Consider the following 25,468-nt stretch of genomic DNA (forward strand, 5'->3'; position numbering starts at 1 on the left):
GGATTCTCCTCCCTAAAACACACCATGTCCCCATCCTTCAAAGAGATGACATCTGACTTTTGTCACAGTTGTAGGAACGGACGACTGGAATGCTCACCGTGGCCAATGAGCTCAGCAAACCTTGGCAGGCGATGGTCACATCGGTGCAGATGTTACGGAGGGGCTTCAGCAACCGCACGCTGGTCGACATGGAGAGGAGCTCCGATCAAAGTGGACTTTGTTGTGCGTCTACAAGGAGGATTTGTGACATCACGGCGGGTTTGGGGCCACTTGGTTGCGTGGAAGAGGTGATGTCAGGAAGTGTGTGTGTCATTATGACAAGCGCGTGATGACGCGAGCACATCATTGTCATCACATCACACCAGCTAACATTAGCTAGCTGACACGGTTGACTCATCCATTATCCAAAGAAGTTGGAAGTTGAACTACTACACTATGGCATCACTAAACTGACAGACATACTGTATATCACACTCACATTAACATCAATGTGTGTGTATGTTGCAGGTAACCCATCCACAAAAAGACAAGAACAAGTCTGGGGGCATGCTGGTGCGCCAAGGTTGCCACGACGACAAGGTGTGTCTCGTGTTTGCAGAACAAACAATGGTACCTTTTCACAGAAGGGAGGGGCTGCATGTACACGCATTCCTCTTGTGTGTGTGTGTGTGTGTGTGTGTGTGTGTGTGTGTGTGTGAGTGTGTGTGTCATCTAGGATGGTAATCTGTGATGTCACCACTCTGTGTGTGTGTGTGTGTGTGTGTGTGTGTGTGTGTGTGTGTGTGTGTGTGTGTGTGTGTGTGTGTGTGTGTGTGTGTGTGTGTGTGTGAGATTAGCGCGTGTCCACAGATTAAATAAGGATTATGTGTCATTCACATGCTGCGACTCCATCAGGCTACTTAACGACAACGCACAGCGACTGACTGCATCTTCTCCTCCATCAATTGTTCTTTTTAGATAGCCAATCAATCAGAGCATTGATTAGCGGGTCAACTCGGCTAAATAGCTGCACCCTTAATTGTCATTGTGTCAACGCTGCTGCGCTAATCCGGCACTAATCACCCCTGCCCCCACTCCTGCATCATTAACCTGTTAGCTTTACCGCTAGCATGAAGCTGCTACTTAACACCATCCTAAACACAACCAATCAGGGGGCCCGGTGCAGCATCCTCAACACAACCCTCCTGCCACAGTGCAGGGACGAGTCCAGGCGTGGCAGAGGAGAGTAGAAGGTGCACCAGCGGGACACCTTTGACCTCACGACCAAGTTAAATGTTACGTGAAAGTGCTTGCTCGTTATGGTTGTGGTTAAAACTTAATCTGGTCGTGTTGATTTAAGCGCCACAACTTGTCTCCTCCCTCCTCCTTCAGCAGCCAGCTGACAAAAGTGTTTAGTCAGCAGCAGAGGCAAGCGGGGGAGGAGAAGGGAGGGGGAGAGGAGGCTACACGGTACTTCAGGAGCGTTTTAACTCTTTCCTCGCTGCAGCGGCTAAAATAGTGGGGTAGGGGGCGGAGTTAGTAAATCTACTTCCTGTGTGTCGCCAAGCTACCAGCAGGCCTCGCTTCTGCAGCGCACAAGGCGTGTTGCTGCTGATGGGAGGTCAGACCTGTTGTATGGGATGCCTGACGCGCTCGCTGTGATCGGGCGTGGCCAGTCGCTGGCGCTGATAAGGAGCTTGAAGCCAGCAAGCAGTGCTGATACACGCCGAGGACCGCCTACCACGTCCCGCCACAAATAAAGACATATTTACCGCCGGGCCAAAGTCCGAGCAGCTCGGCTGTGAAAGAATGTCACAGTGGACGGACGGGGAGGTGGGGGGAAAGGAGGAGGAGGAGGGGGGTTGTGTGTGTGTGGTGAGGGGGGAGGATGCTCACAGAAGTTTATCTGTGTTTGTTGCATATTGACCACCTTCACCTGCGAGCCCTGCAACTCTATAGAAGCTGACATCATGGTGTCACAGGATGATGAGGACAAGGGAGGAGGAGAGGCAAACAGGAAGTAAGGCAGCCTTGTGCAGGAAGCAGACGAACTTAAAAATGTTATGCATCCAGGAAGGTCAAGTTGATCCTTGTGTACGTGGGCACATCACATGACCGTGTTAATGACGACGCAGATGCATGCCGGACCAAACGTCACAAAGTTGAAACTGGCCATTTAAGAAGGTGAAATTGTTTCCAAGAGTAGATCTTGTGTGTGTGCATTTTACACAGAAGCCGGAGGACATGAAGTCCTTTGCAAAGGCCTTCTCCTCTGATTTCGGATCAACATTTGCAAGAAAAGTGTCTGTTCGATTCGTTCCAGTTGCAATAACCCTGCCCCTGCAATAACACTCTCCTTCACTCTTCAATTACACAAGGGATAAAAGGAGCTGACGACAAGTATCATAGTTGCACCCTTCCCTTAGCATTTGGCACAATATTGCACATCATTCGCTCAACCTATACAAAGACCTATAAAACGGATCAAAACGGCATTGGGGTGGGGGGATGTAATGACAACACAGAAGTATAATCCAGGTTTTACTCACAGGTGGTGTCCCACCACCGTTACAATTCTGATGTTACCTCCAAAAACAAACCCCCTTTAACGTGTTGGTAACAGGGGAAAAGGCTGCTTTTCCAGTCAAAAGTGGCTCCTGACAGTTTGTAAACAAACTCAACTAAATGCTAATCTGACATTTTCCTTCTACCAACCACTGCCGATGTTAAAAACATACCACTTATTTTTCTTCCGGGGATGAGCGACAATTCCAAACGACACCTGGCACCGTAAAACGCCGCTGACGAGCCATTTGCTCCGAGGTGTCACAGTCAAGGTTCTGCCCATCCCCCGCCCATCCCAAAACTCACACGCCATCAAGTGACGGTCGCCATGTTTCGGACCCAGGAAGTGTTTCTTCAACTTAGGCCTCCGCCACCTTGCGTTCAACTCCTCCTCTTCATCTTCTTCCTCAGCCCGCAGGGGGGGCGGGAAACATAATCTTATCTAAAAAAAGGGGCCTCTATTAATAGTGTCCTCCACACAACGAGACACCGGCAGCGAGTCGCATCCATGTTAGCGCGCACACATGACTTGTTTCAAGTCACCCTTTTATTTGTAGCACTTGTTTTTCACCCTAAATGTCATCACAGTAAGTGTTTTAGGGGCCGGTCATGTGACTGAAACTGGATGAATGGACGTGTGTGTGTGTGCGTGCGTTAACATGAGGTTAATGTGTAGACAACAAGCCTCTCAAAGGGACGATGAAAGCTTTTAATTAGCTACTTCACTTTAGTCCCCGCTGACACACACGTCCCTCTGAAACTCCCCATTAACACACACACACACATCAATGGAGGGTTTCTCTAATTAAATAACCATTGCAGTCTTGTAACAAAATTAGCAGTTGACTTTGAATCAGTGTGTCTCCTTGCACATAACTGTCTTCTAAACAATCTAACATTTGCTATGTTCAACATTTTTGTCAGTCAAAATACTGTATGTTCTGACGGGCAAGATGACATATATCCGGGTGGATAGAGACAAGTTTGCCTGTTTAGTTTTTGAATCACCTGTGCTGATGAGGCGAGAACACTGTGAGCTGCTGCGGTCAAGCTGCAACATGGCTGCTGCCTGCCTGTGTGTGTGCGCGCACAATGGAGGAAGCGCCATCGCACAAGACGCTCTTTGTGCGCGACACATGTTGGGACTACATCACGGTGAGGCCCACAGCTCGTAACCGGGCTAGGAGGAAGCATCCTCTGGTTGCCACGGCGCTGAGGAATGCACAGCACTTTGATGTTTTGATTAGCGCCCCTCCCTCACTCGCTCCCCTCACTCGTTCCCCTCCCGTATGTCTGCATGTGAAAACAGCGGCAGAGCGGGCGGGCAAGTGGACGGGCCAGTCAGACGGCCGAGATGCGCGCCTGCCTCCGGTGGCCCGGCTCGGCCTGTTAAATTTCACACTGGAATTTCGCGGTGGAGTCGCTTCTAGAACACGCCATGAAACATGACCCCCCTTCTTTGGGATTTCACCAGTGCTATTAAAAGGTCAACGCTGCAGCTATACTTTTATTAGAATTAGTATTAGCAGGTGTGTCGCTAGTGCCACCACTATCACTAAGTGCAATATATTTTGTCATGAAACCTACACTGATGATCAAGCAGTCACCTCATACTGCAGGCAAATACAATTAGCACAAAGAGCTAATTGCAGGACTATAATGCTCCGTTCACACTGCAGGGTACGATGTCCGATTTTGATTTTTTTTGTCAAACCCGATCTGTTTATGTAATCATTTACAATACAAAAAAAAGTGATGTCTGATGTGAACGCAATCTGACCCGCATGCAGACATGACATCATGACGTCACCGACATGACTTTAATTATAGTAGGTCTCCGTCCTGGCACATTTGTGGGAATTTAAGGATTTTGTGCAGTCAAAGTCAACATTTTCTCAACCGAATTATTGCACGAAGACGATTAAGGAAGACGAGCGCAAACATTTGCCTTACAGCTTGTGGGGCATTTCGATTTTGCAACCTGGCAAAGAATTACGACGCTCAGCTGTTTTTGATGACGTATTGGTGGAACGAACGCGACTAAGTTGCATCACATACATCTCAGATTTATATCCACATACGAAAGAGGCCTGGGTCGGATGTGAAAAATTGGGAATTACATGGTTTAAAAAAAAATCAGATACAGGTGACATACGAGCGAATAAAATCTGAATAGCCCTGTAGCGTGAACAAGGTCTATACACTAATTGCTTATAACCTGCAGCAGAGCTATTCAACTGGCGGCACAAGGGGCCAAATCTGGCCCGGGAATGACACCATGCCGAACTCTCTGAGTTCAGTTCGAAACCTTGTACACAAACATCTTTGCAGAAAATGCCTAAAAAAACTAGAGTTCTCTTGTTGTACAGGGGAACTTGGCCCACTGTAAACACATTGTCAGATCCTTGCATTGACATTTTATTCTTGCTATCAAACACAGAACACTCGGGTACAAACTTGGGATTTACATTACTGAGACGTTTAAGCACTCTTCTTTTATCGTAAGGTGACTTATTTTAAACTAAGGTGTTGCTGTAGCTCAGGCCTGGGCAATTATTTAGACTCGGGGGCCAAATTTTGAGAGAAAAATGTCTATTTTTAGGATCATTAATACAAAACCTCACAATAATGTCTGATTGAATGCTAAAAACGTTATGACAGACCGCCTGAAAAAACGCAATGGAATTTTACATTTTTTTACTGAATGAGACACCCAGAATGTACATTAAAATAAAGAATGTGGGATTTACAATATTAACTATGAACGATAAAACACTGAATATTGACAACATATGAACGTCGCACACAAACCCTGCCCACCCACACTGCTTGGTGCCTCGTCTGAGCTGCTGTGACCTAGATTACCATAGTAACTAGTACATCATGCAAAAGCGCAGATTCCAACCATTGAAATACTTTGTATAGTTCAAGACTTACGGTCATTTGAAAACATCACTGCACATCATAATGGCAGCTAGAGTTTTGATCTTAATGATCTAAAATAGTCATTTGGGAATGTCCGGCGGGCCAGATTGAAGAGCTTAACGGGCTGCTGTAGCTTGTTTACTTCAGTCATTTGTTCAACTTGTTTAGTTATACTTGTGGTGTTCCTTAAGGTTCCATTTTAGGTCCTTTCTTTTTCATCGTTTGGGCTTTCAACTAGAGATGTCCGATAATATCGGCAGGCCGATAAATGCTTTAAAATGTAATATCGGAAATTATCGGTATCGTTTTTATTATCGGTATCATTTTTTTTAATTAAATCAACATAAAAAACACAAGATACACTTACATATAGTGCACCAACCCCAAAAACCTCCCTCCCCCATTCACACTCATTCACACAAAAGGGTTGTTTCTTTCTGTTATTAATATTCTGGTTCCTACATTATACATCAATATACACTACCGTTCAAAAGTTTGGGGTCACATTGAAATGTTCTTATTTTTGAAGGAAAAGCACTGTACTTTTCAATGAAAATAACTTTAAACTAGTCTTAACTTTAAAGAAATACACTCTATACATTGCTAATGTAGTAAATGACTATTCTAGCTGCAAATGTCTGGTTTTTGGTGCAATATCTACATAGGTGTATAGAGGCCCCTATTCCAGGAACTATCACTCCAGTGTTCTAATGGTACAATGTGTTTGCTCATTGGCTCAGAAGGCTAATTGATGATTAGAAAACCCTTGTGCAATCATGTTCACACATCTGAAAACAGTTTAGCTCGTTACAGAAGCTACAAAACTGACCTTCCTTTGAGCAGATTGAGTTTCTGGAGCATCACATTTGTGGGGTCAATTAAACACTCAAAATGTCCAGGAAAAGAGAACTTTCATCTGAAACTCGACAGTCTATTCTTGTTCTTAGAAATGAAGGCTATTCCACAAAATTGTTTGGGTGACCCCAAACTTTTGAACGGTAGTGTATATCAATACAGTCTGCAAGGGATACAGTCCGTAAGCACACATGATTGTGCGTGTTGCTGGTCCACTAATAGTACTAACCTTTAACAGTTAATTTTACTCATTTTCATTAATTACAAGTTTCTATGTAACTGTTTTTATACTGTTTTACTTTCTTTTTTATTCAAGAAAATATTTTTAATTTATTTATCTTATTTTATTAATTTTAAAAAAAAGGACCTTATCTTCACCATACCTGGTTGTCCAAATTAGGCATAATAATGTGTTAATTCCATGACTGTATATAACGGTATCGGTTGATATCGGTATCGGTAATTAAGAGTTGGACAAGCCATTATCGGACATCCCTACTTTCAACTGGTGGCCCGCGATTTTAGTTTGAAAAAACATGCGAGAGAATCACATTTTTGCAACAGATTTCTAGAAACGCTGTCAAATGTGATCTTTGACTGATCTTTGAAAGCTGAGCGCTCCTGTAAATAAATTAAGTAAAATCAAATGTCTACTGTAGAGGATGCTGGTTTTACGGAATATACGAAAATAAGACTAATAGTGAAGGGAGAAGTCTGGGCCGCTGATCTGTAGCTTTCTGGAAATGTGGCCCCCAAAATAATGTTGTGGAATATGCCTGTCCTACAGTGTACTAATAAAAGCATGTTCCTAAACTGTACACATCAAAGGTTAATAGTGGCACCACCTTCCTTTAAAGGACATTGTGTGATAAAATGTGCAAGTTATCTGACAATAGCTCAAGTTGTTGAGTAAAAAAGCCCATCATTGTCTTTTAACAAAAAAAAAGGTGATGGGGAGGTGTGTTGCAACAAGTTGAGTCAAAGTTCCAGGAGGCGGGCCTATATATATATATATATAAAAAAAAGTCATCACTTCTAGCAGCCGTCAATCATTGACTCAAGCAGATAAGACAATGTGACGTCATGTCTCCTCCCTCACGCGCAGCCAGCATCTCCAAGCTAACTTCGAGTAAAGTTAGCATTTTTAAAAAGGGCATGTTAAAGGGCGGCGTGCACGTTAAAAGTGTTGGGATGATAGGATGAGGCGTGTGTGTGTGGATTGGCAAGGCTGGGGGGAGACGCAGAGGGGGTGGGGGGAGGATGCAACAGGCGTCACGTCGATGCTGTGTTGGCTGCGCGTCAACGCAGACGCCAAAAAAAAAAAAGTGCTCGAAACGCTACGAAAAGTGATTAAAGCGACACAAAAGTGACACGTTCCGACACAACGGGTGTTTTGTTTTTTTTTGACGCCTGGTCGTCGCGTCGATGCACTTTACGCAAGAGAACGGCTCCCTTTCTTGATAAATACGCATGGGCAAGGTCACAGCAGCACCGTGGAGCTAGCAGCTGTTAGCCAGGATGGGACCGGAAGTCATGTGCAAAATACAACAACTTGCTTGCGAAATTAGATCATATTAGTTTAATGTAGTCAATTCGACGCGATAAGCCGTGCTCGGGTTTACATGTTTGCGGACAGTTGTGCTCAATATTGCCACGATGCTGCTGTGGAATGAGAGTCACACGTAAAGACATCAGCATCGCACATGAAGGCCAAATCAACTGATAATAAACATTTCTTTGTGAAACCGCAAAAAAAAAAGGCGTTTCGTTCAAGTTTTTAGTGCTTATATTTCGACGAAAGCAACAGGTGGCTTTACTTTGAAAGTGCACACAGGAAGCCGGCGAGCTGTTGGCCTGACATGGCCACTAACAGCGAGGCTCCGACCAAAGTGCACCCGAGATATGGATGCTCGCCTCCGGCAGCGAGCACACTTTGACCTCCCACCCCCCCCGATCCCACCCTGCCCTCGGGTGAGAGAAACGACAAAAGTGTGTAAAAAAGAAAACCAAAAAGGGGGGGGGCGACTAGTTTCGTTCAAAGTGTGAGTGAACGAGGAAGAGAGCAGCGCTGAATTCCACCGCTTGGATGCGCATCAAACTAGGAAGCAGCAGCAACACGGGGGGAGGAAAAGTGCCTCGCCATCTTAAAAAGTTGACTTCGCTTGGTGGAAACAAGTCACGAGTACAGCACAAACACGACAAAAAACAACCGAGCACAAAACTAGCAAAGTCGGCACAACCCAAAAAAAAACAACAACAAAAAAAAGAGAGACTTACGTCGGACTTTGTTGGGGTTGGGCTGCTTACGCCGAGACATCGTGGCGAGGAGGATGATGATGATGACGAGGATGGGGTGATGAAGGGGAGAGAGAGAGAGAGAGAGAGGCTGCAAAGTTGCTCCGAAGAGGAGAGGAATCAAAATGGCGTTTCCGAAGGGATGTGCAAACTTGGACAAACTTTACTCCGGCTTCTCCTCCTCCTCCCTCCCTCCCTCCTTCCTCCCTCCCTCCCTCCTCCTCCTCTTCCTCCCGGAGGCACAAGTCGAGAGAAAGAGTCGAAGAAAGCTTGTTGTGTGTTGGGAGTCGTCGGCCTCTCCTCCTCCGTGTGTGTGTGCGTGTGTGTCCGTCTAAAGCCGCGCACTAAAGCTCATCACGTGTTGTGTGTGTGTGTGTGTGTGTGTGTGTGCAGTCTCCAAGGGGACGTGGCCACCAAGCATCTCTCTCCCGTGCACACGCACGCACGCTCGCACATGCCCGCGGGGAGGCTTCTCTTCTTCTTCTTCTTCTTCTTCTTCTTCTTCCTCCTTTCCACGCACGCGCAGCTTCAACTACTTTGGAGTTGCTTTGAAAGTTTGCACGTTTGTGTCGTTGACAAGTCAAACTCCTCTCTGCCCCCCCCCGCCCCCCTACAGCCCACCCCGCAGTGACGTCAGCGGACAACCCCCCTCTTTCAAAACTTTGCTCTCGAGGCCCAGGCGAACGAGCGCAGCATCCGCGACTTTAAAGGGCGAACCGACAAGAAAGCGACCCCGGAACTATCGCGAGACTTTGAGCGAGGAAGGTAAGGATGATGCTAACGTTCAGGCCTGGTTTTTAAAGGCGAAACTCTGTTAGCTTAGCTTGCACACCTTGACGTCTTGCATCATGTAAGATTGTTTGAAAAAAAAATTACTAATTTCAATCTCGCTTGTTGGGCTGTGACGTCATGACTTGTACACCTGTGTGTCGTGCGAGAGCCATTTTCATGAAGCAAAGTGCACAGTTGCACTGTAAGGCTGCATGACATTTAAGCAAAACTGACTTATTGTTGTGAGTTGACATCATAACACACTCCTAAGAAGTATTTCATGTTTGACACCTTGTCTTCTGATGAGGTTATTTAGTTTAAAAACTATTTTTAATCCCACTTGTCATCACATTTACACCTGTCTTAAAATATTGGACTTTTTTTATTTGATTCTGTCAACATTGCCTCATAGCATAGTAAAAAGACAATTGGGCAAAACCCTCTCATTTAATTAATATTTACACCAGGGGTGTCCAAACTTTTTCCACCGAGGACCACACACTGAAAAATTAAAGCATGCTGGGGCCATTTTGATATTTTTTAATTTTAAAACCCATTTATATTGTAACAGTTAGGACTTCCCTCAACATACTTGCCAACCTTGAGACCTCAGAATTAGGGAGGTATTCAAAAGGCCCGCTGGGGAGGGTGTGTATGTACATATATATATATATGTATATATATATATATATATATATATATATATATATATATATATATATATATATATATATATATATATATATATATATATATATATATATATATATATATATATATAATGTGTATATATATATATATTTATATATGTATAGCTGTAATTCAATGAAATTCAAGTATTTCTTATATACTGTATGTATATAAAACAAATACTTGAATTTCAGTGAATTACAGCTATATATATATATATATATATATATATATATATATATATAGCTGTAATTCACTGAAATTCAAGTATTTATTTTATTTATATATATATATATATATATATATATATATATATATATATATATATATATATATATATATATAAATAAAATAAAATACTTTAATTTCAGTGAATTACAGCTATATATATATATATATAGGTGAATTACAGTTATATATATATATATATATATATATAACTGTAATTCACCTATATATATATATATAGCTGTAATTCACTGAAATTAAAGTATTTTATTTTATTTATATATATATATATATATATATATATATATATATATATATATGTATATATATATATATGTATATATATATATGTATATATATATATTTATAAAAGAAATACTTGAATTAATTAAATAAATTATTATTATTATTTAAGAAATTATCAATGTCGATGCCATTAGCGAATCCTCTTATCGAACCGATTCCTTATCGAATCTCTTAACGGATCCAGATAGGTTGCTGTGTGTGCACCTTGTGTGTGCACTGAGTTCCAAAAGCCATAGATGTTATCTGACCGGCCGGCACGCTGTTTATATGGAAAAAAAGTGGACGTGACTGAGGACAGCATGCGGCCGTTAAAGGATCAAGGTTTCAGGTGAGAGGGGACGCTAAAGGCACGCCCCAAATATTGTTGTAAGGGTGGAAATCGGGAGAAATTCGGGAGAATGGTTGCCCCGGGAGATTTTCGGGAGGGGCACTGAAATCCGGGACTCTCCCGGGAAAATCGGGAGGGTTGGCAAGTATGTCCCTCAATGTTAGTGACTGTTAAAGGTCCCGTGGACCCAACAGGGTCTCAGTTATTTAAGTGTTAAAAATAAGTCATGTATTGTTATTTTTATATAGATTTATAGATCAACTTCACATCTGTCTGTTCAAAAATTATATTTTTAATGTTTTACGCTCTTTTTGCTCAAGCCCTCTTTTTTTAATAAGAACCCCAGCCTCCCCAAAAAGGTTGCAAGTGGAATATTTGATGTGAAGTAATTGGAGCCTTAAATAGGTAAATAATTAATTAATTAAACATTGCTTTTGGTTCATTATTATTTTTTGAAGAATGACCGTTTAAAAAAAAATCACACTAAAGGTCCCGGGGACCCAAAAAGGTCTCAGTCATTTAAGTGTTAAAAATAAGTCATATTAATATTTATTTTTACTTTCAGTGCTTAAATGTCTTTAGATCATTGTCAGATCTCTCCGTTGACATAAACATATATATATATTTTTTAGGTTGTATGCCCTTTTTGTCAAAACCCTCTTTATTTGATTGGACAAATCAATATTCAATATTTTCCCCTTAAAATGTTAAAAGTGGAATATTTGATGTGAAGTAATTGAAGTCCGGAATAGGTGTTAATAAATCACTTTAAAAGTCCTCAGTCAATAAAATGTTAAAAATAAGTCATATATTACTTTTTTTTTTTACTTCAGTGCTTAAATATCTTTATATCATCTTCAGACCTATCCATTGACATTAAGGTATAATTTATTTTTATTTTTTATGCCCTTTTTGTCAAAACCTTCTTTATTTGATAGGACAAACACAAAATATGCAACATTTCCCCCCCCAAAATGTTGAAAGAAGAATATTTTATGTCAATTCCATTCCATACATGTAAATCAGAGCTGGGCAAATATTTGGACTCGGGGGCCACATTGAGAGACAAAACATGTCAGGGAGGCCAAAGTGTATGTGTGTATAAATGATATATACACTTTTGATGTAAAAATCTGCTGTACAGTGTGTGTTTGGGTCCCTTTTTTTCAGGATTCCTATATACAAAAAGTCACAATGTCCGATAGCGTTCTAAAAAAGTTTAAATGGAATTTTACAGTTTTTTTACTGAATGGGACACCCAAAATATACATTAAAATAAAGAAAGTGGGATTTACAATATTAACTATGAACAATAAAACACAGAATATTAACAACATATGAACATCGCTCCTTGATAGACATCTTTTACATCCATCCATCCATTTTCTACCGCTTATCCCTTTTGGGGTGGCGGGGGGTGCTGGAGCCTATCTCAGCTACATCTTTTACAATCAAACAAAAATGTAACAAACAGCAAAATATGAATGCAAATGGTAATAAACACCTACAATATGATATATTATCACTTTTATGCGGACATTTGTTGTAAAAATGTGCTTCCGCATCTGTTCCTGACACAATGTGTTTCGGGCTGGCTGCTCTGAAAACAAACCCCGCCCACTCTGCTTTTTCCTGGTCTGAGCTGTTGTGCCATAAATTAGCGTAATAACTCCTATTACACTCAAAAGCACGGATTCTTTATATAGTTTAAGACTTACAGTAATTTAAAAACAGCATTGCACATCATAATGGCGGTTACAGTTTTGATGTTAAAGGTCTAAAAAAAATTATGTAGAACGTCCGGCGGGCCGGATTGAAAATCTTCATGGGCCGCATGTGGCCCGCGAGCCGTATTTTGCCCAGGTCTGATGTTAATAATTCATAACAACATAGCTTTTGGTTCATTAGTATTTTTCGAGAATGTTGTCTATCTGTGTTAGCTCTCCGATTAGGTGCAACTTGTCCAGGGTGTACCCTGCCTTCTGCCCGAGTGCAGCTGGGATAGGCTCCAGCCCCCCGCGGTAGAAAATGAATGGATGACAATTTTTCAAAGGTCACGGTGATCCAAAAGAGTCTCAGTCATTAAAGTTTTAAAATAAATCATATATCAATATTTTTTTTACTTATGTAGAGATCAAGATCAGATCAATCCGTTGACATAGTTATATATCTATATTTGTTTTGCCCTCTTTGTCAAAACCCTATTTTTTTCAATAGGAAAAACAGAAAACATGCAATATACTACCCTAAACAATGTTTGAAGTGGAATATTTGATGTGAAGTAATTGGAGCCTTTATTAGGTAAATACTTGCTTTTGATTCATTATTTATTGATCAATGACAGTTAAAAAAAAAATCTGACTAAAGGTCTCGGGGATCCAAAAGGCCCCCACTTATAAAAGTGTTAAAAATAAGTCATATTTCAATTTATATTATTTTTAATTTCAACACTTAAATCTCTAAATCAACTTCAGATCTGTTAATTATAGGTTTTTATTATTTTTTGAGAAATGACAGTTTTAAAGTAGGAAAACTGCCTGTTTGGCAGTTTTGTGTTTATTAGTGCCAATATTGTTGCTGTTACATTTCCCCAGTTTGCTCTTTTATTCCACTTTTATAGTTGTTGTTTTTTTGTACTAGTATTTTTAAGGTGTGCTGTGGGCCGCGCTTTGGACACCCCTGATTTACACAAATGTGCTTTTGGGCGGGCAGAGACGCCACCATCCCTCTTTTTCGCACGGTCGATTAGATTGAATCATGTAAAGTCCCAAGCCCCGCCCCCGCGTCACCATTGTCACGCCGATGGTAACCGAGTGTTGCGTATTTGTGACATCAGGTCAAAGCATTATAAAACCGTTTCACTTTGTCTTTTTGATTCGTATACATTTGTTTATAAAACGTAACGTAATCTCTTTGGTTTTACTGAAGCACCATCGAACTGGCAGCAGGCTGGCTGTGAAATCATTTTAAACCTTTGACAAAGTTTTTCCAGTATGTCCTTTTTAAAAACAGCAGAATGCTCCTGTCATATAAATGATCTTTGACTGGTGTAGTGCTTGTATTTCAATGGGCCTTGCGTTGACATTATATACCATACCTGGGCAAATTAAGGCCCGGGGGCCACATGCGGCCCGTTAAGCTTTTCAATCTGGCTCGCCGGACATTCCCAAATTATTTTTTTAGATCTTTAAGATGGGAAGTGTAGCTGCCATTATGATATGCAGTGATGTTTTCAAATGACTGTAAGTCTTGAACTATACAAAGTATTTCAATGGTTGGAATCTGCGCTTTTTCATGATATACTAGTTACTATGGTCATCTAATTAGTTACTATGGTAATCTAAGTCACAGCAGCTCAGACGAGGCACCTTGTGGCGGGGTGCGTTTCCACAGAGTGTTTCAAAAATGCAGGTGTCAGGGACAGACGCGCAAGGAGATTTTTACAAAGTTCTAAAGCTTAGTGATATATCAGATGTATCAGATTGTAGGTGGGTTTTTTTTTTTACCCATGGCGTTGTTGCATTTTTGTTGCGTTTCGCTTGCTTGTAAAATATGTCGATGGAGAGGGGGTGTGACCTTCATATGTTGTCAATATTCAGTGTTTTATCGTTCATAATTAATATTGTAAATCCCACATTCTTTATTTTTATGTACATTCTGGGTGTCTCATTCAGGAAAAAAATTTGAAATTCCATTCCGTTTTTTAAGGCGGTCTGTCCATAACGTTTTTAGCTTTTAATCAGACATTATTGTGAGGTTTTGTATTAGTGTTCCTAAAAATAGGACCCAAGCAAATATACTGTACAGGAGATTTTCACAGCTTACATATACACTACCGTTCAAAAGTTTGGGGTCACATTGAAATGTCCTTATTTTTGAAGGAAAAGCACTGTACTTTTCAATGAAGATAACTTTAAACTAGTCTTAACTTTAAAGAAATACACTCTATACATTGCTAATGTGGTAAAGTACTATTCTAGCTGCAAATGTCTGGTTTTTGGTGCAATATCTACATAGGTGTATAGAGGCCCATTTCCAGAAACTATCACTCCAGTGTCCCATTTCCAGCAACTATCACTCCAGTGTTCTAATGGTACAATGTGTTTGCTCATTGGCTCAGAAGGCTAATTGATGATTAGAAAACCCTTGTGCAATCATGTTCACACATCTGAAAACAGTTTAGCTCGTTACAGAAGCTACAAAACTGACCTTCCTTTGAGCAGATTGAGTTTCTGGAGCATCACATTTGTGGGGTCAATTAAATGCTCAAAATGTCCAGAAAAAGAGAACTTTCATCTGAAACTCGACAGTCTATTCTTGTTCTTAGAAATGAAGGCTATTCCACAAAATTGTTTGGGTGACCCCAAACTTTTGAACGGTAGTGTAGATCAGTGGTTCTCAAATGGGGGTATGCGTACCCCTGGGGGTACTTGAAGGTATGCCAAGGGGTATGTGAGATTTTTTTAAAATATTCTAAAAATAGCAACAATTCAAAAATCCTTTATAAATATATTTATTGAATAATACTTCAACAAAATATGAATGTAAGTTCATAAACTGAACATCAAATCAAGTAGGCTATTCCATTCATTACCATAAACCCAGAGTTTCCCCCATGCCATCATGGTTTGACCCTCACTAAAATGTCTGTCAAAAAGAACTGTGAAAAGAAATGCAACAATGCAATATTCAATGTTGACAGCTAGATTTTTTTGTGGACATGTTCCATAAATATTGATGTTAAAGATTTATTTTTTGTGAAGAAATGTTTAGAATTAAGTTCATGAATCCAGATGGATCTCTATTACAATCCCCAAAGAGGGCACTTTAAGTTGATGATTACTTCCATGTGTAGAAATCTTTATTTATAATTGAATCACTTGTTTATTTTTCAACAAGTTTTTAGTTATTTTTATATCTTTTTTTCCAAATAGTTCAAGAAAGACCACTACAAATGAGCAATATTTTTGCACTGTTATACAATTTAATAAATCAGAAACTGATGACATAGTGCTGTATTTTACTTCATCTCTTTTTTTCAACCACAGATGCTTTGCTCTGATTAGGGGGTACTTGAATTAAAAAAATGTTCACAGGGGGTACATCACTGAAAAAAGGTTGAGAACCACTGGTGTAGATAGATATACCGGCCGCCGGAAAAAAAAAAATTCTCTAAACTTGGCCCCCCGAGTCAAAATAATTGCCCAGGCCTGTTGTATACAAATAGAAGGCGTTCTGAAAATATCGCCCCTGGAACAACTTATTTGTGTACTTCTGTCGCATCATCACTTTTACACCAGTGATGTTCTTATTTTCACTGTAAACCTTCAAATAAAACAAAGTCTCCTTAAATGTGTCAGATGATACATTTTATATACTTGCCTAAAAGTGTTATCTTGTATTGCCTCCTTGAGTAAACCAGCGCGGACACTGGGGCGGCGCCCTCGAGCCACATGTGATATTAATATCACAGCAGCCACACCGCTCCCGAACTGAAGCTGACGACTAAATTTAAACGCCCTCCATTGCTGCGCTCCCACATTCCTACCAGGCCTCCCCTCCATCTCCCGCCAGGCCTCCTCCTCCTCCTCCTCCCATCACGCAGTGCTGCTGCTAAAGATGATGAAGATGACGAAGGCAGAGCAATAACTTGATGTGACGTCAAATCTGTGTAACTACGTATAACAAAAACTAACTTGGCTTGAAGTTTGATAAGTGAAAGGTAGGCCAGTTAGCAAATGCTAATTAAGTTAAAGTACCAATGATTGTCACACACACACTAGGTGTGGTGAAATTTGTCCTCTGTATTTGACCCATCCCCTTGTTCACCCCCTGGGAGGTGAGGGAAGCAGTGAGCAGCAGCGGTGCTGCGCCCGGGAATCATTTTTGGTTATTTAACCCCCAATTCCAACCCTTGATGCTGAGTGCCAAGCAGGGAGGTAATGGGTCCCATTTTTATAGTCTTTGGTATGACTCGGCCAGGGTTTGAACTCACAACCTACCGATCTCAGGGCGGACACTCTAACCACTAGGCCACTGAATTCAGAGCAGTTAGAATATGTGTGTCCAAAGTGCGCCCCTGGGGCCATTTGCAACCCATAGCTAATTTTTTAAAGGCCCATTGCACAATCACTAGCATTCTAATATTAGCATGCTAGCTTTTTTGCAAATTTCACATTCATACACCTCAGCGTCAAATATTTTCTTGCTTGACGAATAATTCCTGTTAGTATGCTAACATTAGTATACTACGTTTTGTTTTTTTAGCTACTTTTGTAGGTATAAACTCCAGTCATATTGCAAGCTGGCATTTTAAACACACTTTTAAGGTATCCACCTCATAGTAAAATATTTTGGTACTTGACATTACAGTTAGCATTTTAGCATGCTAATAACTTTAGCTTGCTAGATTTTTTTTTTAGCTGATTTTAGCATATGTTTTGCTATTTTACCATTGCTAACTGTAAGCATGCTATTGGTAGCATAATACTGTTAGCATGCTTACATGCAACCCATAGCTAAATTTTCATTAGTTAAAGTTAAAGTCCCAACGATAGTCACACACACACTAGATGTGGTGAATTTGACCCATCCCCATGTTCTCCCCCTGGTAGGCGAGGGGAGCAGTGAGCAGCAGCGGTGTCTGCGCTCGGGAATCATTTTTGGTGATTTAGCCCCCAATTCCAACCCTTGATGCTGAGTGCCAAGCAGAGTCCCATTTTTATAGTCTTTGGTATGACTCGGCCGGGGTTTGAACTCACAACCTTCCAGTCTCAGGGCGGACACTCTAACCACTAGGCCACTGAGCAGGTTTAGCATTAGCATTCTAATATTAACAAACTAGCTTTTTTTGCAAATTTTACAGGCATACACCTCAGCGTCAAATATTTTCTTGCTTGACGAATAACTCCTGTTAGCGTGCTAACGTTAGTATACTACCTTTTTTTTTAGCTATTTTTGTAGGTATGAACTCCAGTCATATTTTGGTACTTGATGCATACTAACAATTACAAGCTAGCATTTTAAACACATGTTTAAAGTACACACCTCATAGTAAACTATTTTGGTACTTGACTTTACAGTTAGCATTTTAGCATGCCAGATTTTTTTTTTAGATCATTTTAGCATATATTTTGTTATTTTACCTATGCTAACTGTAAGCATGCTATTGGTAGCGTAATACTGTGAGTATGCTAATATCTAATTTTGCTTATATTTTCTGTTACCTGATGTTATCTGGCCAGTGTGTTATCTGCTAGCATTTTAATTTGGTTTTGGCTTTTCAGCGTTCACGTGAAATTGCTACCAAAACTGCATTTTCTAGTTCTTTGAAAAGGATCCATATACTTGTTTGATCAATCAATCAATGTTTATTTGTATAGCCCTAAATCACAAGTGTCTCAAAGGGCTGCACAAGCCACAACGACATCCTCGGTTCAGAGCACACATAAGGGCAAGGGAAAACTCACAACCCAGTGGGACGTCGATGTGAATGACTATGAGAAACCTTGGAGAGGACCGCAGATGTGGGTGGACCCCCCCACCCCCCCTCTGGGGGAGACCGGGGATGTTTGGGGCGGGGGGCGTGGTTAAGAAGAAAGTGTATTTACAGCTAGAATTCACCAAATCAAGTATTTCATATATATAAATTATATATATATATATATATGTATGAAATACTTGACTTTCAGTGAATTCTAGCTATATATATATATATATATTTATTTATTTTTAATTTTATTATACATATAAATAAAATACTTGAATTTCAGTGTTCTGCAGGCTATCCAGTAGATGGCAGTATTGTCCTGTTTAAGAGTGTCACAACATTGCTGTTTACTGCAGACGAACTGCTTCACGGTAGACTAAACGTGACTGCTGTTGTTGTGTGTTGGTACCGCGCTGGGAGGACGTTAATGAAACTGCCTAACAATAAACCCACATAAGAAACCAAGAACTCTCTCTCCTTGTTGTGCACTCTACTCTCTAAAAGCCGTAGATGTTATGACGTCATTGGGCAGGCAAGCTGTTTATATTGTGGGAAAGCGGACGTAAGAACGGCTGTCCCCACTCAGGTCCGCATTGAGCTGGAGGGGGCGTGGCCTCCAGCTCTGGCTGAATACCGGGAGTTTGTCGGGAGAAAATCTCTGCCGGGAGGTTGTCGGGAGAGGCGCTGAATACCGGGATTCTCCCGCTAAAAACGGGAGGGTTGGCAAGTATGGAGTATACAAATGAGTTTTAAGATGGCACTTAAATGCTTCTACTGAGGTAGCATCTCTAATTGTTACCGGGAGGGCATTCCATAGTACTGGAGCCCGAATAGAAAACGCTCTATAGCCCGCAGACTTATTTTGGGCTCTGAGAATCACTAATAAACCGGAGTTCTTTGGGGACATATGGTACAATACAATCAACAAGATAGGCTGGAGCTAGACCGTGTAGTATTTTATACGTAAGTAGTAAAACCTTAAAGTCGCATCTTAAGTGCACAGGAAGCCAGTGCAGGTGAGCCAGTCTAGGCGTAATATGATCAAACTTTCTTGTTCTTGTCAAAAGTCTAGCAGCCGCATTTTGTACCAACTGTAATCTTTTAATGCTAGACGTAGGGAGACCCAAAAATAATCTGTTACAGTAATCGAGACAAATGTGAGAACTACCAAAATAGCCCCCGCATCCTTTGATTTGTCAGTCTGTGGCCCTCAGTGGAAAAAGTTTGGCCACCCCAGTTAAATAGAAGAGGTCGTCAATGTTCTAGGAGTTTAGCGAGCACAGCTTGAGCTTTTGTTTTGTGACGACTCCAATGAAAAGGACCCTTGTGACGTTGCTAATCTAATCACCCCTTTTCACCTGGACTTTTATATTCAAATGAGAGGCAACAAGCGCAGTCAGGTCACATGTCCAGCTCGTCCGCTTCTCCATCACAGCAGCAACTTTTGAATGTATCGCTATTGTCCTAACTTGAGCATGTCTTTACCCCTTTGCAGGCCCACCCAGCTCAAATGCTAATGCTAAGGAGCTCTCTGAACGGTCAAAGCCGTTAGTTGATGACCTGCGACCCCCTACTCCCAAGCCACTTTTTTTTTTTTATCATTGTGCAATCTTAACAACGAAAAGTGATGCACGGAAGTTTCTGGAAGCACCAAATGTGCGGTGAGGATGGCGAGCAAGAAGTTGTCTCCTGCACAAGAAAGCGTGATGTTATTTATTGGACAGTCACCATGGAGCTGTTGCCATCAGCAACAATAGGGTGGATTCATCCATTCAGCACAGGACGAGGACGAGGAGGAGGAGGAGGAGGAGGAGGAGGCATTCGTAAAGTTGCGCGGAGGAGGCGACAACGTGAGCGGGATGTTTCCCGACATGCCGTTGCTGTTGCTCAGCCTCCATTGGAGCGCCGTGGGTCACATGACGGCGACACCTGTCGGCAGGATAACGAGAGAAAAAAACAGCAGCACGGATTGTTGACCTCTTCCTCTGCGCAGAGTGGGAAGATGCGGCTCAGACATGTGCAGAGGGGGGGGGGGGGAGGGCGTGAAAAACCGGTTTCCAATAGTGACGGATGATTTGTAGGTAACAGTTGTTTGCCTTGCAGCCTGACAGCCAGCGCCATGCTCGTCACGCTGTCTTTTGCTTTCCTTAAAGGAACAGTACGTCACAGCATCACTTTGACCTGTGGACCCACCTCAGACCGCAAATGCGTCCACATGTTTACGACCTAGCTGCCAAAATGTCCTCCTGACTCCACTCAAGCCACAAGAGGGCGCCAATCACTGCAGGGCAACTTTTTTTTTGGACTCACCTTTTTGTTTAACCTGTGCGTGCCACATGCAGTGACAAGTTTAGCCACTGGAGGGTGCATCTCATCAGTTTGAACTTTTTTTTTTTTTTTTTTTGCAAGAGCACAAGTCACCACACGTGTGCGTGTCACACTGGTTGGTGTGCTTTCTGCACGGACCAGTTTTGTGATGCTGATACATTTGATACCGTTGCCTCGGTAACGGCTTGCCTGCCTACCCTGAGGGTCTGGGGCATGCAAAAAAAAAAAAAAGGTTTGTTTGCATGTTTAAAAAAAGTTGCCATTAAAGCAACGTGTAAATGACACAAAATCAATTTGGTTTCAGCTTCTTTGTGCAAACTGTCAACTAGACACAAGTAGAGTGGTGTATAAAGAGAATATGACCAACTCTGTTTCAGGCGATCTTCTCAATGATCTCGGCCAAAAGGCACTCACGTGACTACAGGGCGCCATGACTGCTACCAACATTAAGCTGATCGGTCTGTGTTCATTCTATATCCAATTCTGAAACGCAAATCAAAAAACGAAGTTAAGGCCGTTTTTCGATTTTTACTATATATGGCAGATTTTAAAACAAACAAAAAAGGGTTGATTTTCATCAAAATATTGCCATAACATTTGATTTTGTGCTGTTTTCCTTTTATGGATTTTTATTTTTCCAGATAAACACAAAAATCCAATTCATGTTTATGCAAAAACGCGTGTCTATCTGTGTGATGACAAATTGAACTGGAAGCAGTATTTTAGCTTTTCCTTCACGTTTAGCCAGTTTTTCAGTGATGCAGGAGTCTGTTGTTTTAAAAAAGTGTCATTAAATAGTTGTCCAACTTTTGTTTCAGAAATAAAAAAAATGTCCCATAATTAGTTTTTTGATGTGCATTTGAGAATTCGAAATCGAATGAACGCTAGGTACACGGACCCTGATCCTATGTGTTTGCAGCGCTTCCTCATTACTTTTGCCCTGTTGTGCAGCATGGAATTCCTCCACCCGCGAGAATTGTGGAAAGCTTTTACATCGCTATCCCCACAAGCCGGAAAGAAAACAAGTATGGAAAGAGAAGGTTCGTAATCAATTCTGGAGAGCCACCGATTACAACGTCTTGTGCGAGGTAAACACACCACACAACATCTGTGTTTGGTTCAGGAGAGAACACACAGAAGATAATACAAATAATAACAGAATAAATAAACATATTTAAGAGATGATTTGAAAAAAAAACTGACTATCTTTGAATCTCAGTAAAATTTAAATAATGCAATTCGGTAGCAGCAGAAGAGAAAATCAAACGCAAAAACAAAAGAAACCAAATGTTGGGTGTAATTATAGATGACATAATGAACTGGAATTTTGGAAATCTTATAAACAATATACAACATCAGTGTTTCCCATAAACTGCCAACATACCTGTGGCGGTGGGGGCGTGGCTATGGGCGGGTCACCATGACATCATCGAGTAATTTGCATAATTTACTACAATGATTTCATTTTCTCTAAAAAGGCTCAAAAAATGTATACTTACTAATTAACAATAACAGTTTTGTTTTAAACATCCGTCCATCCATCCATCCATCCATCCATTTTACAATATAATTACAACACTTTATGTACATATTTATATACAGATTTGAACAATAAGTTATTCACTGAAATATATTTATTAATTGTGGTTCTTACAAAAAATATATCTTGTAAAATATAAAACTAAAATGTCTCAAAGCTCTGCCCCTTTAATTAGTGCATACTAAATAATTTAACTTTAGACTACTACTACAACCATATTATTTACCAGCAACATAAAGTGAAACAGAGGCAGAGGTGTCCTGCCACAGTCAGTAACAAACAGAAAACAGTAGTGGTGGTAGATGGACACAGAGCTTCATCAAACATCTGATCCACTGAACAAAGAGCTCCAAAAATCTTGAACTTTAGACTGCCATCAGTTTTACTCCCTACACTTAACCATGTGTTTCCTACTGCCTGCAGACTTTGCACCCTTTGTTATATACAATGTTGTGTTTCTAATATAAATACATTTAATAAAGTCAAATACAAATAAGGCAACAAGAGAAGTATCCTACACTTCTCTTTTGTAAAGTAAATCTGAACAGTCGATATGGGCATCTACATCATGATTTGCCTGAGAAGCTGGAGAGGACAAAAAAACAAAAAAATAATGATTTATTTTTAATTTTTAATTTAATTTAATTTAATTTTTTTTTATTTTTTTTATTTGTGGCGGACGTAATTCTTTCGTGGCGGGCCGCCACAAATAAATGAATGTGTGGGAAACCCTGAACATACAGTGACAAGAAATACGTCAATAATGAATAAGGCAAAAAATGTTCTAGACCAAAAATCACTCTGTAATCTCTACTGCTCGCCAGTGTTACCATATCCAAGTTGTTGTGCAGAAATATGGGGCATATAAGTACAAAAGTACACTTATTCACTTAGCATGTCACAAAAATGAAAGATGAGTTAGAGCATGGGTGTCAAACTCATTTTAGCTCAGGGGCCGCACGGAGAAAAATCTGTGCACATGCGGGCCGGACTATTAAAACAAAAAAATAAAGACAACTTCAGATTGTTTTCTTTGTTTTACTTTGGCCAAAAATAGAACAAACACATTCTGGAAATATTACAATAAAAATATAGAAAAAAAACAACAGGCAGCGATAAAGTTTAGATCCTTGAAAGAAAGAAGAAAGTGAATGAATGTTATAACTGAATACATTTACACATGCATAAGAATTTGTTTTCTTTTGTATTTCTTTTATTGAATTAAGTAACGTTTGTGACAACCTTTTTCCAAAACACAATATAGAATGTGAGATGTAACAGGATAATGCATACATTTATCATTTTTTTCAAAACGGTTACAAAAAAGCAGAACCCCAAAAATGTACTTTGGGACCCCATTTTTATGACTTGATGGGGTCCCATGGACCCCATTTTGAGAATTCCTAGCGCCAACACTGATGTAGTATTGGTGCGTGCAAAACAGCAGCAGGCGGCTGTGGCCTGCGGGCCGGTTCTAATACTAATCAATTATCATTATTAATTAGGCCAGCGGGCCTTGACTTTTGACACCCCTGAGTTAGAATGATACATAATGAGTGATTACAAATATATTGAAGCCAGCCACCACAGTTGACATACTTCACACAAAAGTCATAAATTCTCCGTAAGTGTTTGTCCAAAGTTAATGGAAGATTTTGGCAAAAAGAGCATTTGTAATTAGAGTGTCCGCCCTGAGATCGGTAGGTTGTGAGTTCAAACCTCGGCCGAGTCATATCAAAGACTATAAAAATGGGACCCATTGCCTCCCTGCTTGGCACTCAGCATCAAGGGTTGGAATTGGGGGTTAAATCAACAAAAATGGCCGCTGCTGCCCACTGCTCCCCTCACCTCCCAGGGGGTGGAACAAGGGTATGGGTCAAATGCAGAGGACAAATTTCCCCACACCTAGTGTGTGTGTGACAATCATTGGTACTTTAACCTTAACTTTAACAGTGTAGCAGCAGAGAGTGTCAAATACAGCCGCAAAATCACACTTTCACGAAATAAAAGCATGTTTTATTGTAAGTTAATGTGCTGGAGTATGTAAACTATACATAGACAAATTATTTTCAGTGTCAAAACGACAGCAATCACATGCATGCGGATACAGCCACACATGTCCTTTGTAGCAGTCACGGCGCCTGTTTAGGGGTGGTGTGGCTCGGCTGGTAGAGCGGCCGTGTCAGCAACTTGAGGTTTCCAGATTCAATCCCTGCCTCCACCATCCCAGTCACTGGCGTTGTGTCCTCGGGCAAGGCACTTTACCCACCTACCTCCAGTGCCACACACACTTGTTTAGATGTAGCTTAAAGATGTAGATCATGGGTTTCACTATGTAAAGCGCTTTGAGTCTCTAGAGAAACGCACTATATAAATATACTTCACTGCTTTTTAGTTGGCCATGAATTGATTTACGTGGACCCCGACTTAAACAAGTTGAAAAACTTATTCGGGTGTTATCATTTAGTGGTCAATTGTGCAGAATATGTACTGTACTGTGCAATCTACTAATAAAAGCTTCAATCAATCAATCAATCAGTCAGCCATTCTCTCTTTATATATGACTGGACACAAGGGGGTTGCAGCACCCTCTAGTGGTGGAGAGAACTAGAGCTGGGGTCCTTAACCTTTTTGACCTCGGGGCCAAACTTTTCCACCGCAGAGGGTCCGATACCCACTCAAATATTAACACTTAATCTTGATTTTGATTATATTCAATAATTATATTTAACTTACTGGCTGATTACAAAATTAAGACTTATCGAAATACTGCAAAAGAAGGGACTCATTAAAACTGAAAAATAAATGTAACTAACTGCAGTGCTAAAATAAATGATCTCTAACTAAATGAATGATTGATAATATGTTTCCTAAATAAAATGTCAGTAAAATTAACATCCAAATGAAAATACAGCTTGACCACTTTAGTCATAATTTTTGTGCTTAAAAACTTCTCTGACTTTCGCTCCAGACTTTGATATTGTGGGAAAGTGTATCACAACTAAGTTCCGCTGCGGCCCATACACACCACGGCTGGAAAAAATATATATTTTCGGTGGCCCCTCTAGGGGGCGCTTGCAGCCCATGAATGGGCCTATGAATAAGAACCACTGAACTAGAGCATCATGTCGACAGCAAAAGGTGACTACAATGTTGTTATTAACACTCA

At 40.7% G+C, this 25,468-nt stretch overlaps 2 protein-coding genes across 9 annotated transcripts in view; one reads left to right on the top strand and one right to left on the bottom strand.

Moving 5' to 3' along the window:
• Nucleotides 1–8,833, bottom strand: part of rreb1a (ras responsive element binding protein 1a) — a 36,012-nt gene extending 27,179 nt beyond the window's left edge. For 2 of the 4 annotated variants that reach the window (XM_062020794.1, XM_062020793.1), the window contains exon 1: nucleotides 8,602–8,833. In XM_062020794.1, coding sequence (XP_061876778.1) covers nucleotides 8,602–8,641 — 40 coding nt within the window. In that variant the 5' untranslated portion in view covers nucleotides 8,642–8,833. The remainder of the gene's footprint in view (nucleotides 1–8,601) is intronic. The other 2 variants (XM_062020797.1, XM_062020795.1) reach the window with 1 other exon arrangement.
• Nucleotides 1–25,468, top strand: part of nrn1a (neuritin 1a) — an 83,064-nt gene that overhangs the window by 27,773 nt on the left and 29,823 nt on the right. The window contains exons 5-10 of one of the 5 annotated variants that reach the window (XM_062020802.1): nucleotides 69–287; nucleotides 508–579; nucleotides 9,236–9,384; nucleotides 19,927–20,991; nucleotides 21,137–21,217; nucleotides 21,711–21,799. The gene's annotated coding sequence lies outside the window, so the exon portion shown is untranslated. Of the gene's footprint in view, nucleotides 1–68; nucleotides 288–507; nucleotides 580–9,235; nucleotides 9,470–19,926; nucleotides 21,218–21,710; nucleotides 21,848–25,468 lie in introns of those variants that run through there. The other 4 variants (XM_062020801.1, XM_062020800.1, XM_062020803.1 and 1 more) reach the window with 4 other exon arrangements.

This window comes from Entelurus aequoreus, linkage group LG15, assembly GCF_033978785.1.
Source record: "Entelurus aequoreus isolate RoL-2023_Sb linkage group LG15, RoL_Eaeq_v1.1, whole genome shotgun sequence".
In the NCBI taxonomy this organism is placed as follows: domain Eukaryota; kingdom Metazoa; phylum Chordata; class Actinopteri; order Syngnathiformes; family Syngnathidae; genus Entelurus; species Entelurus aequoreus.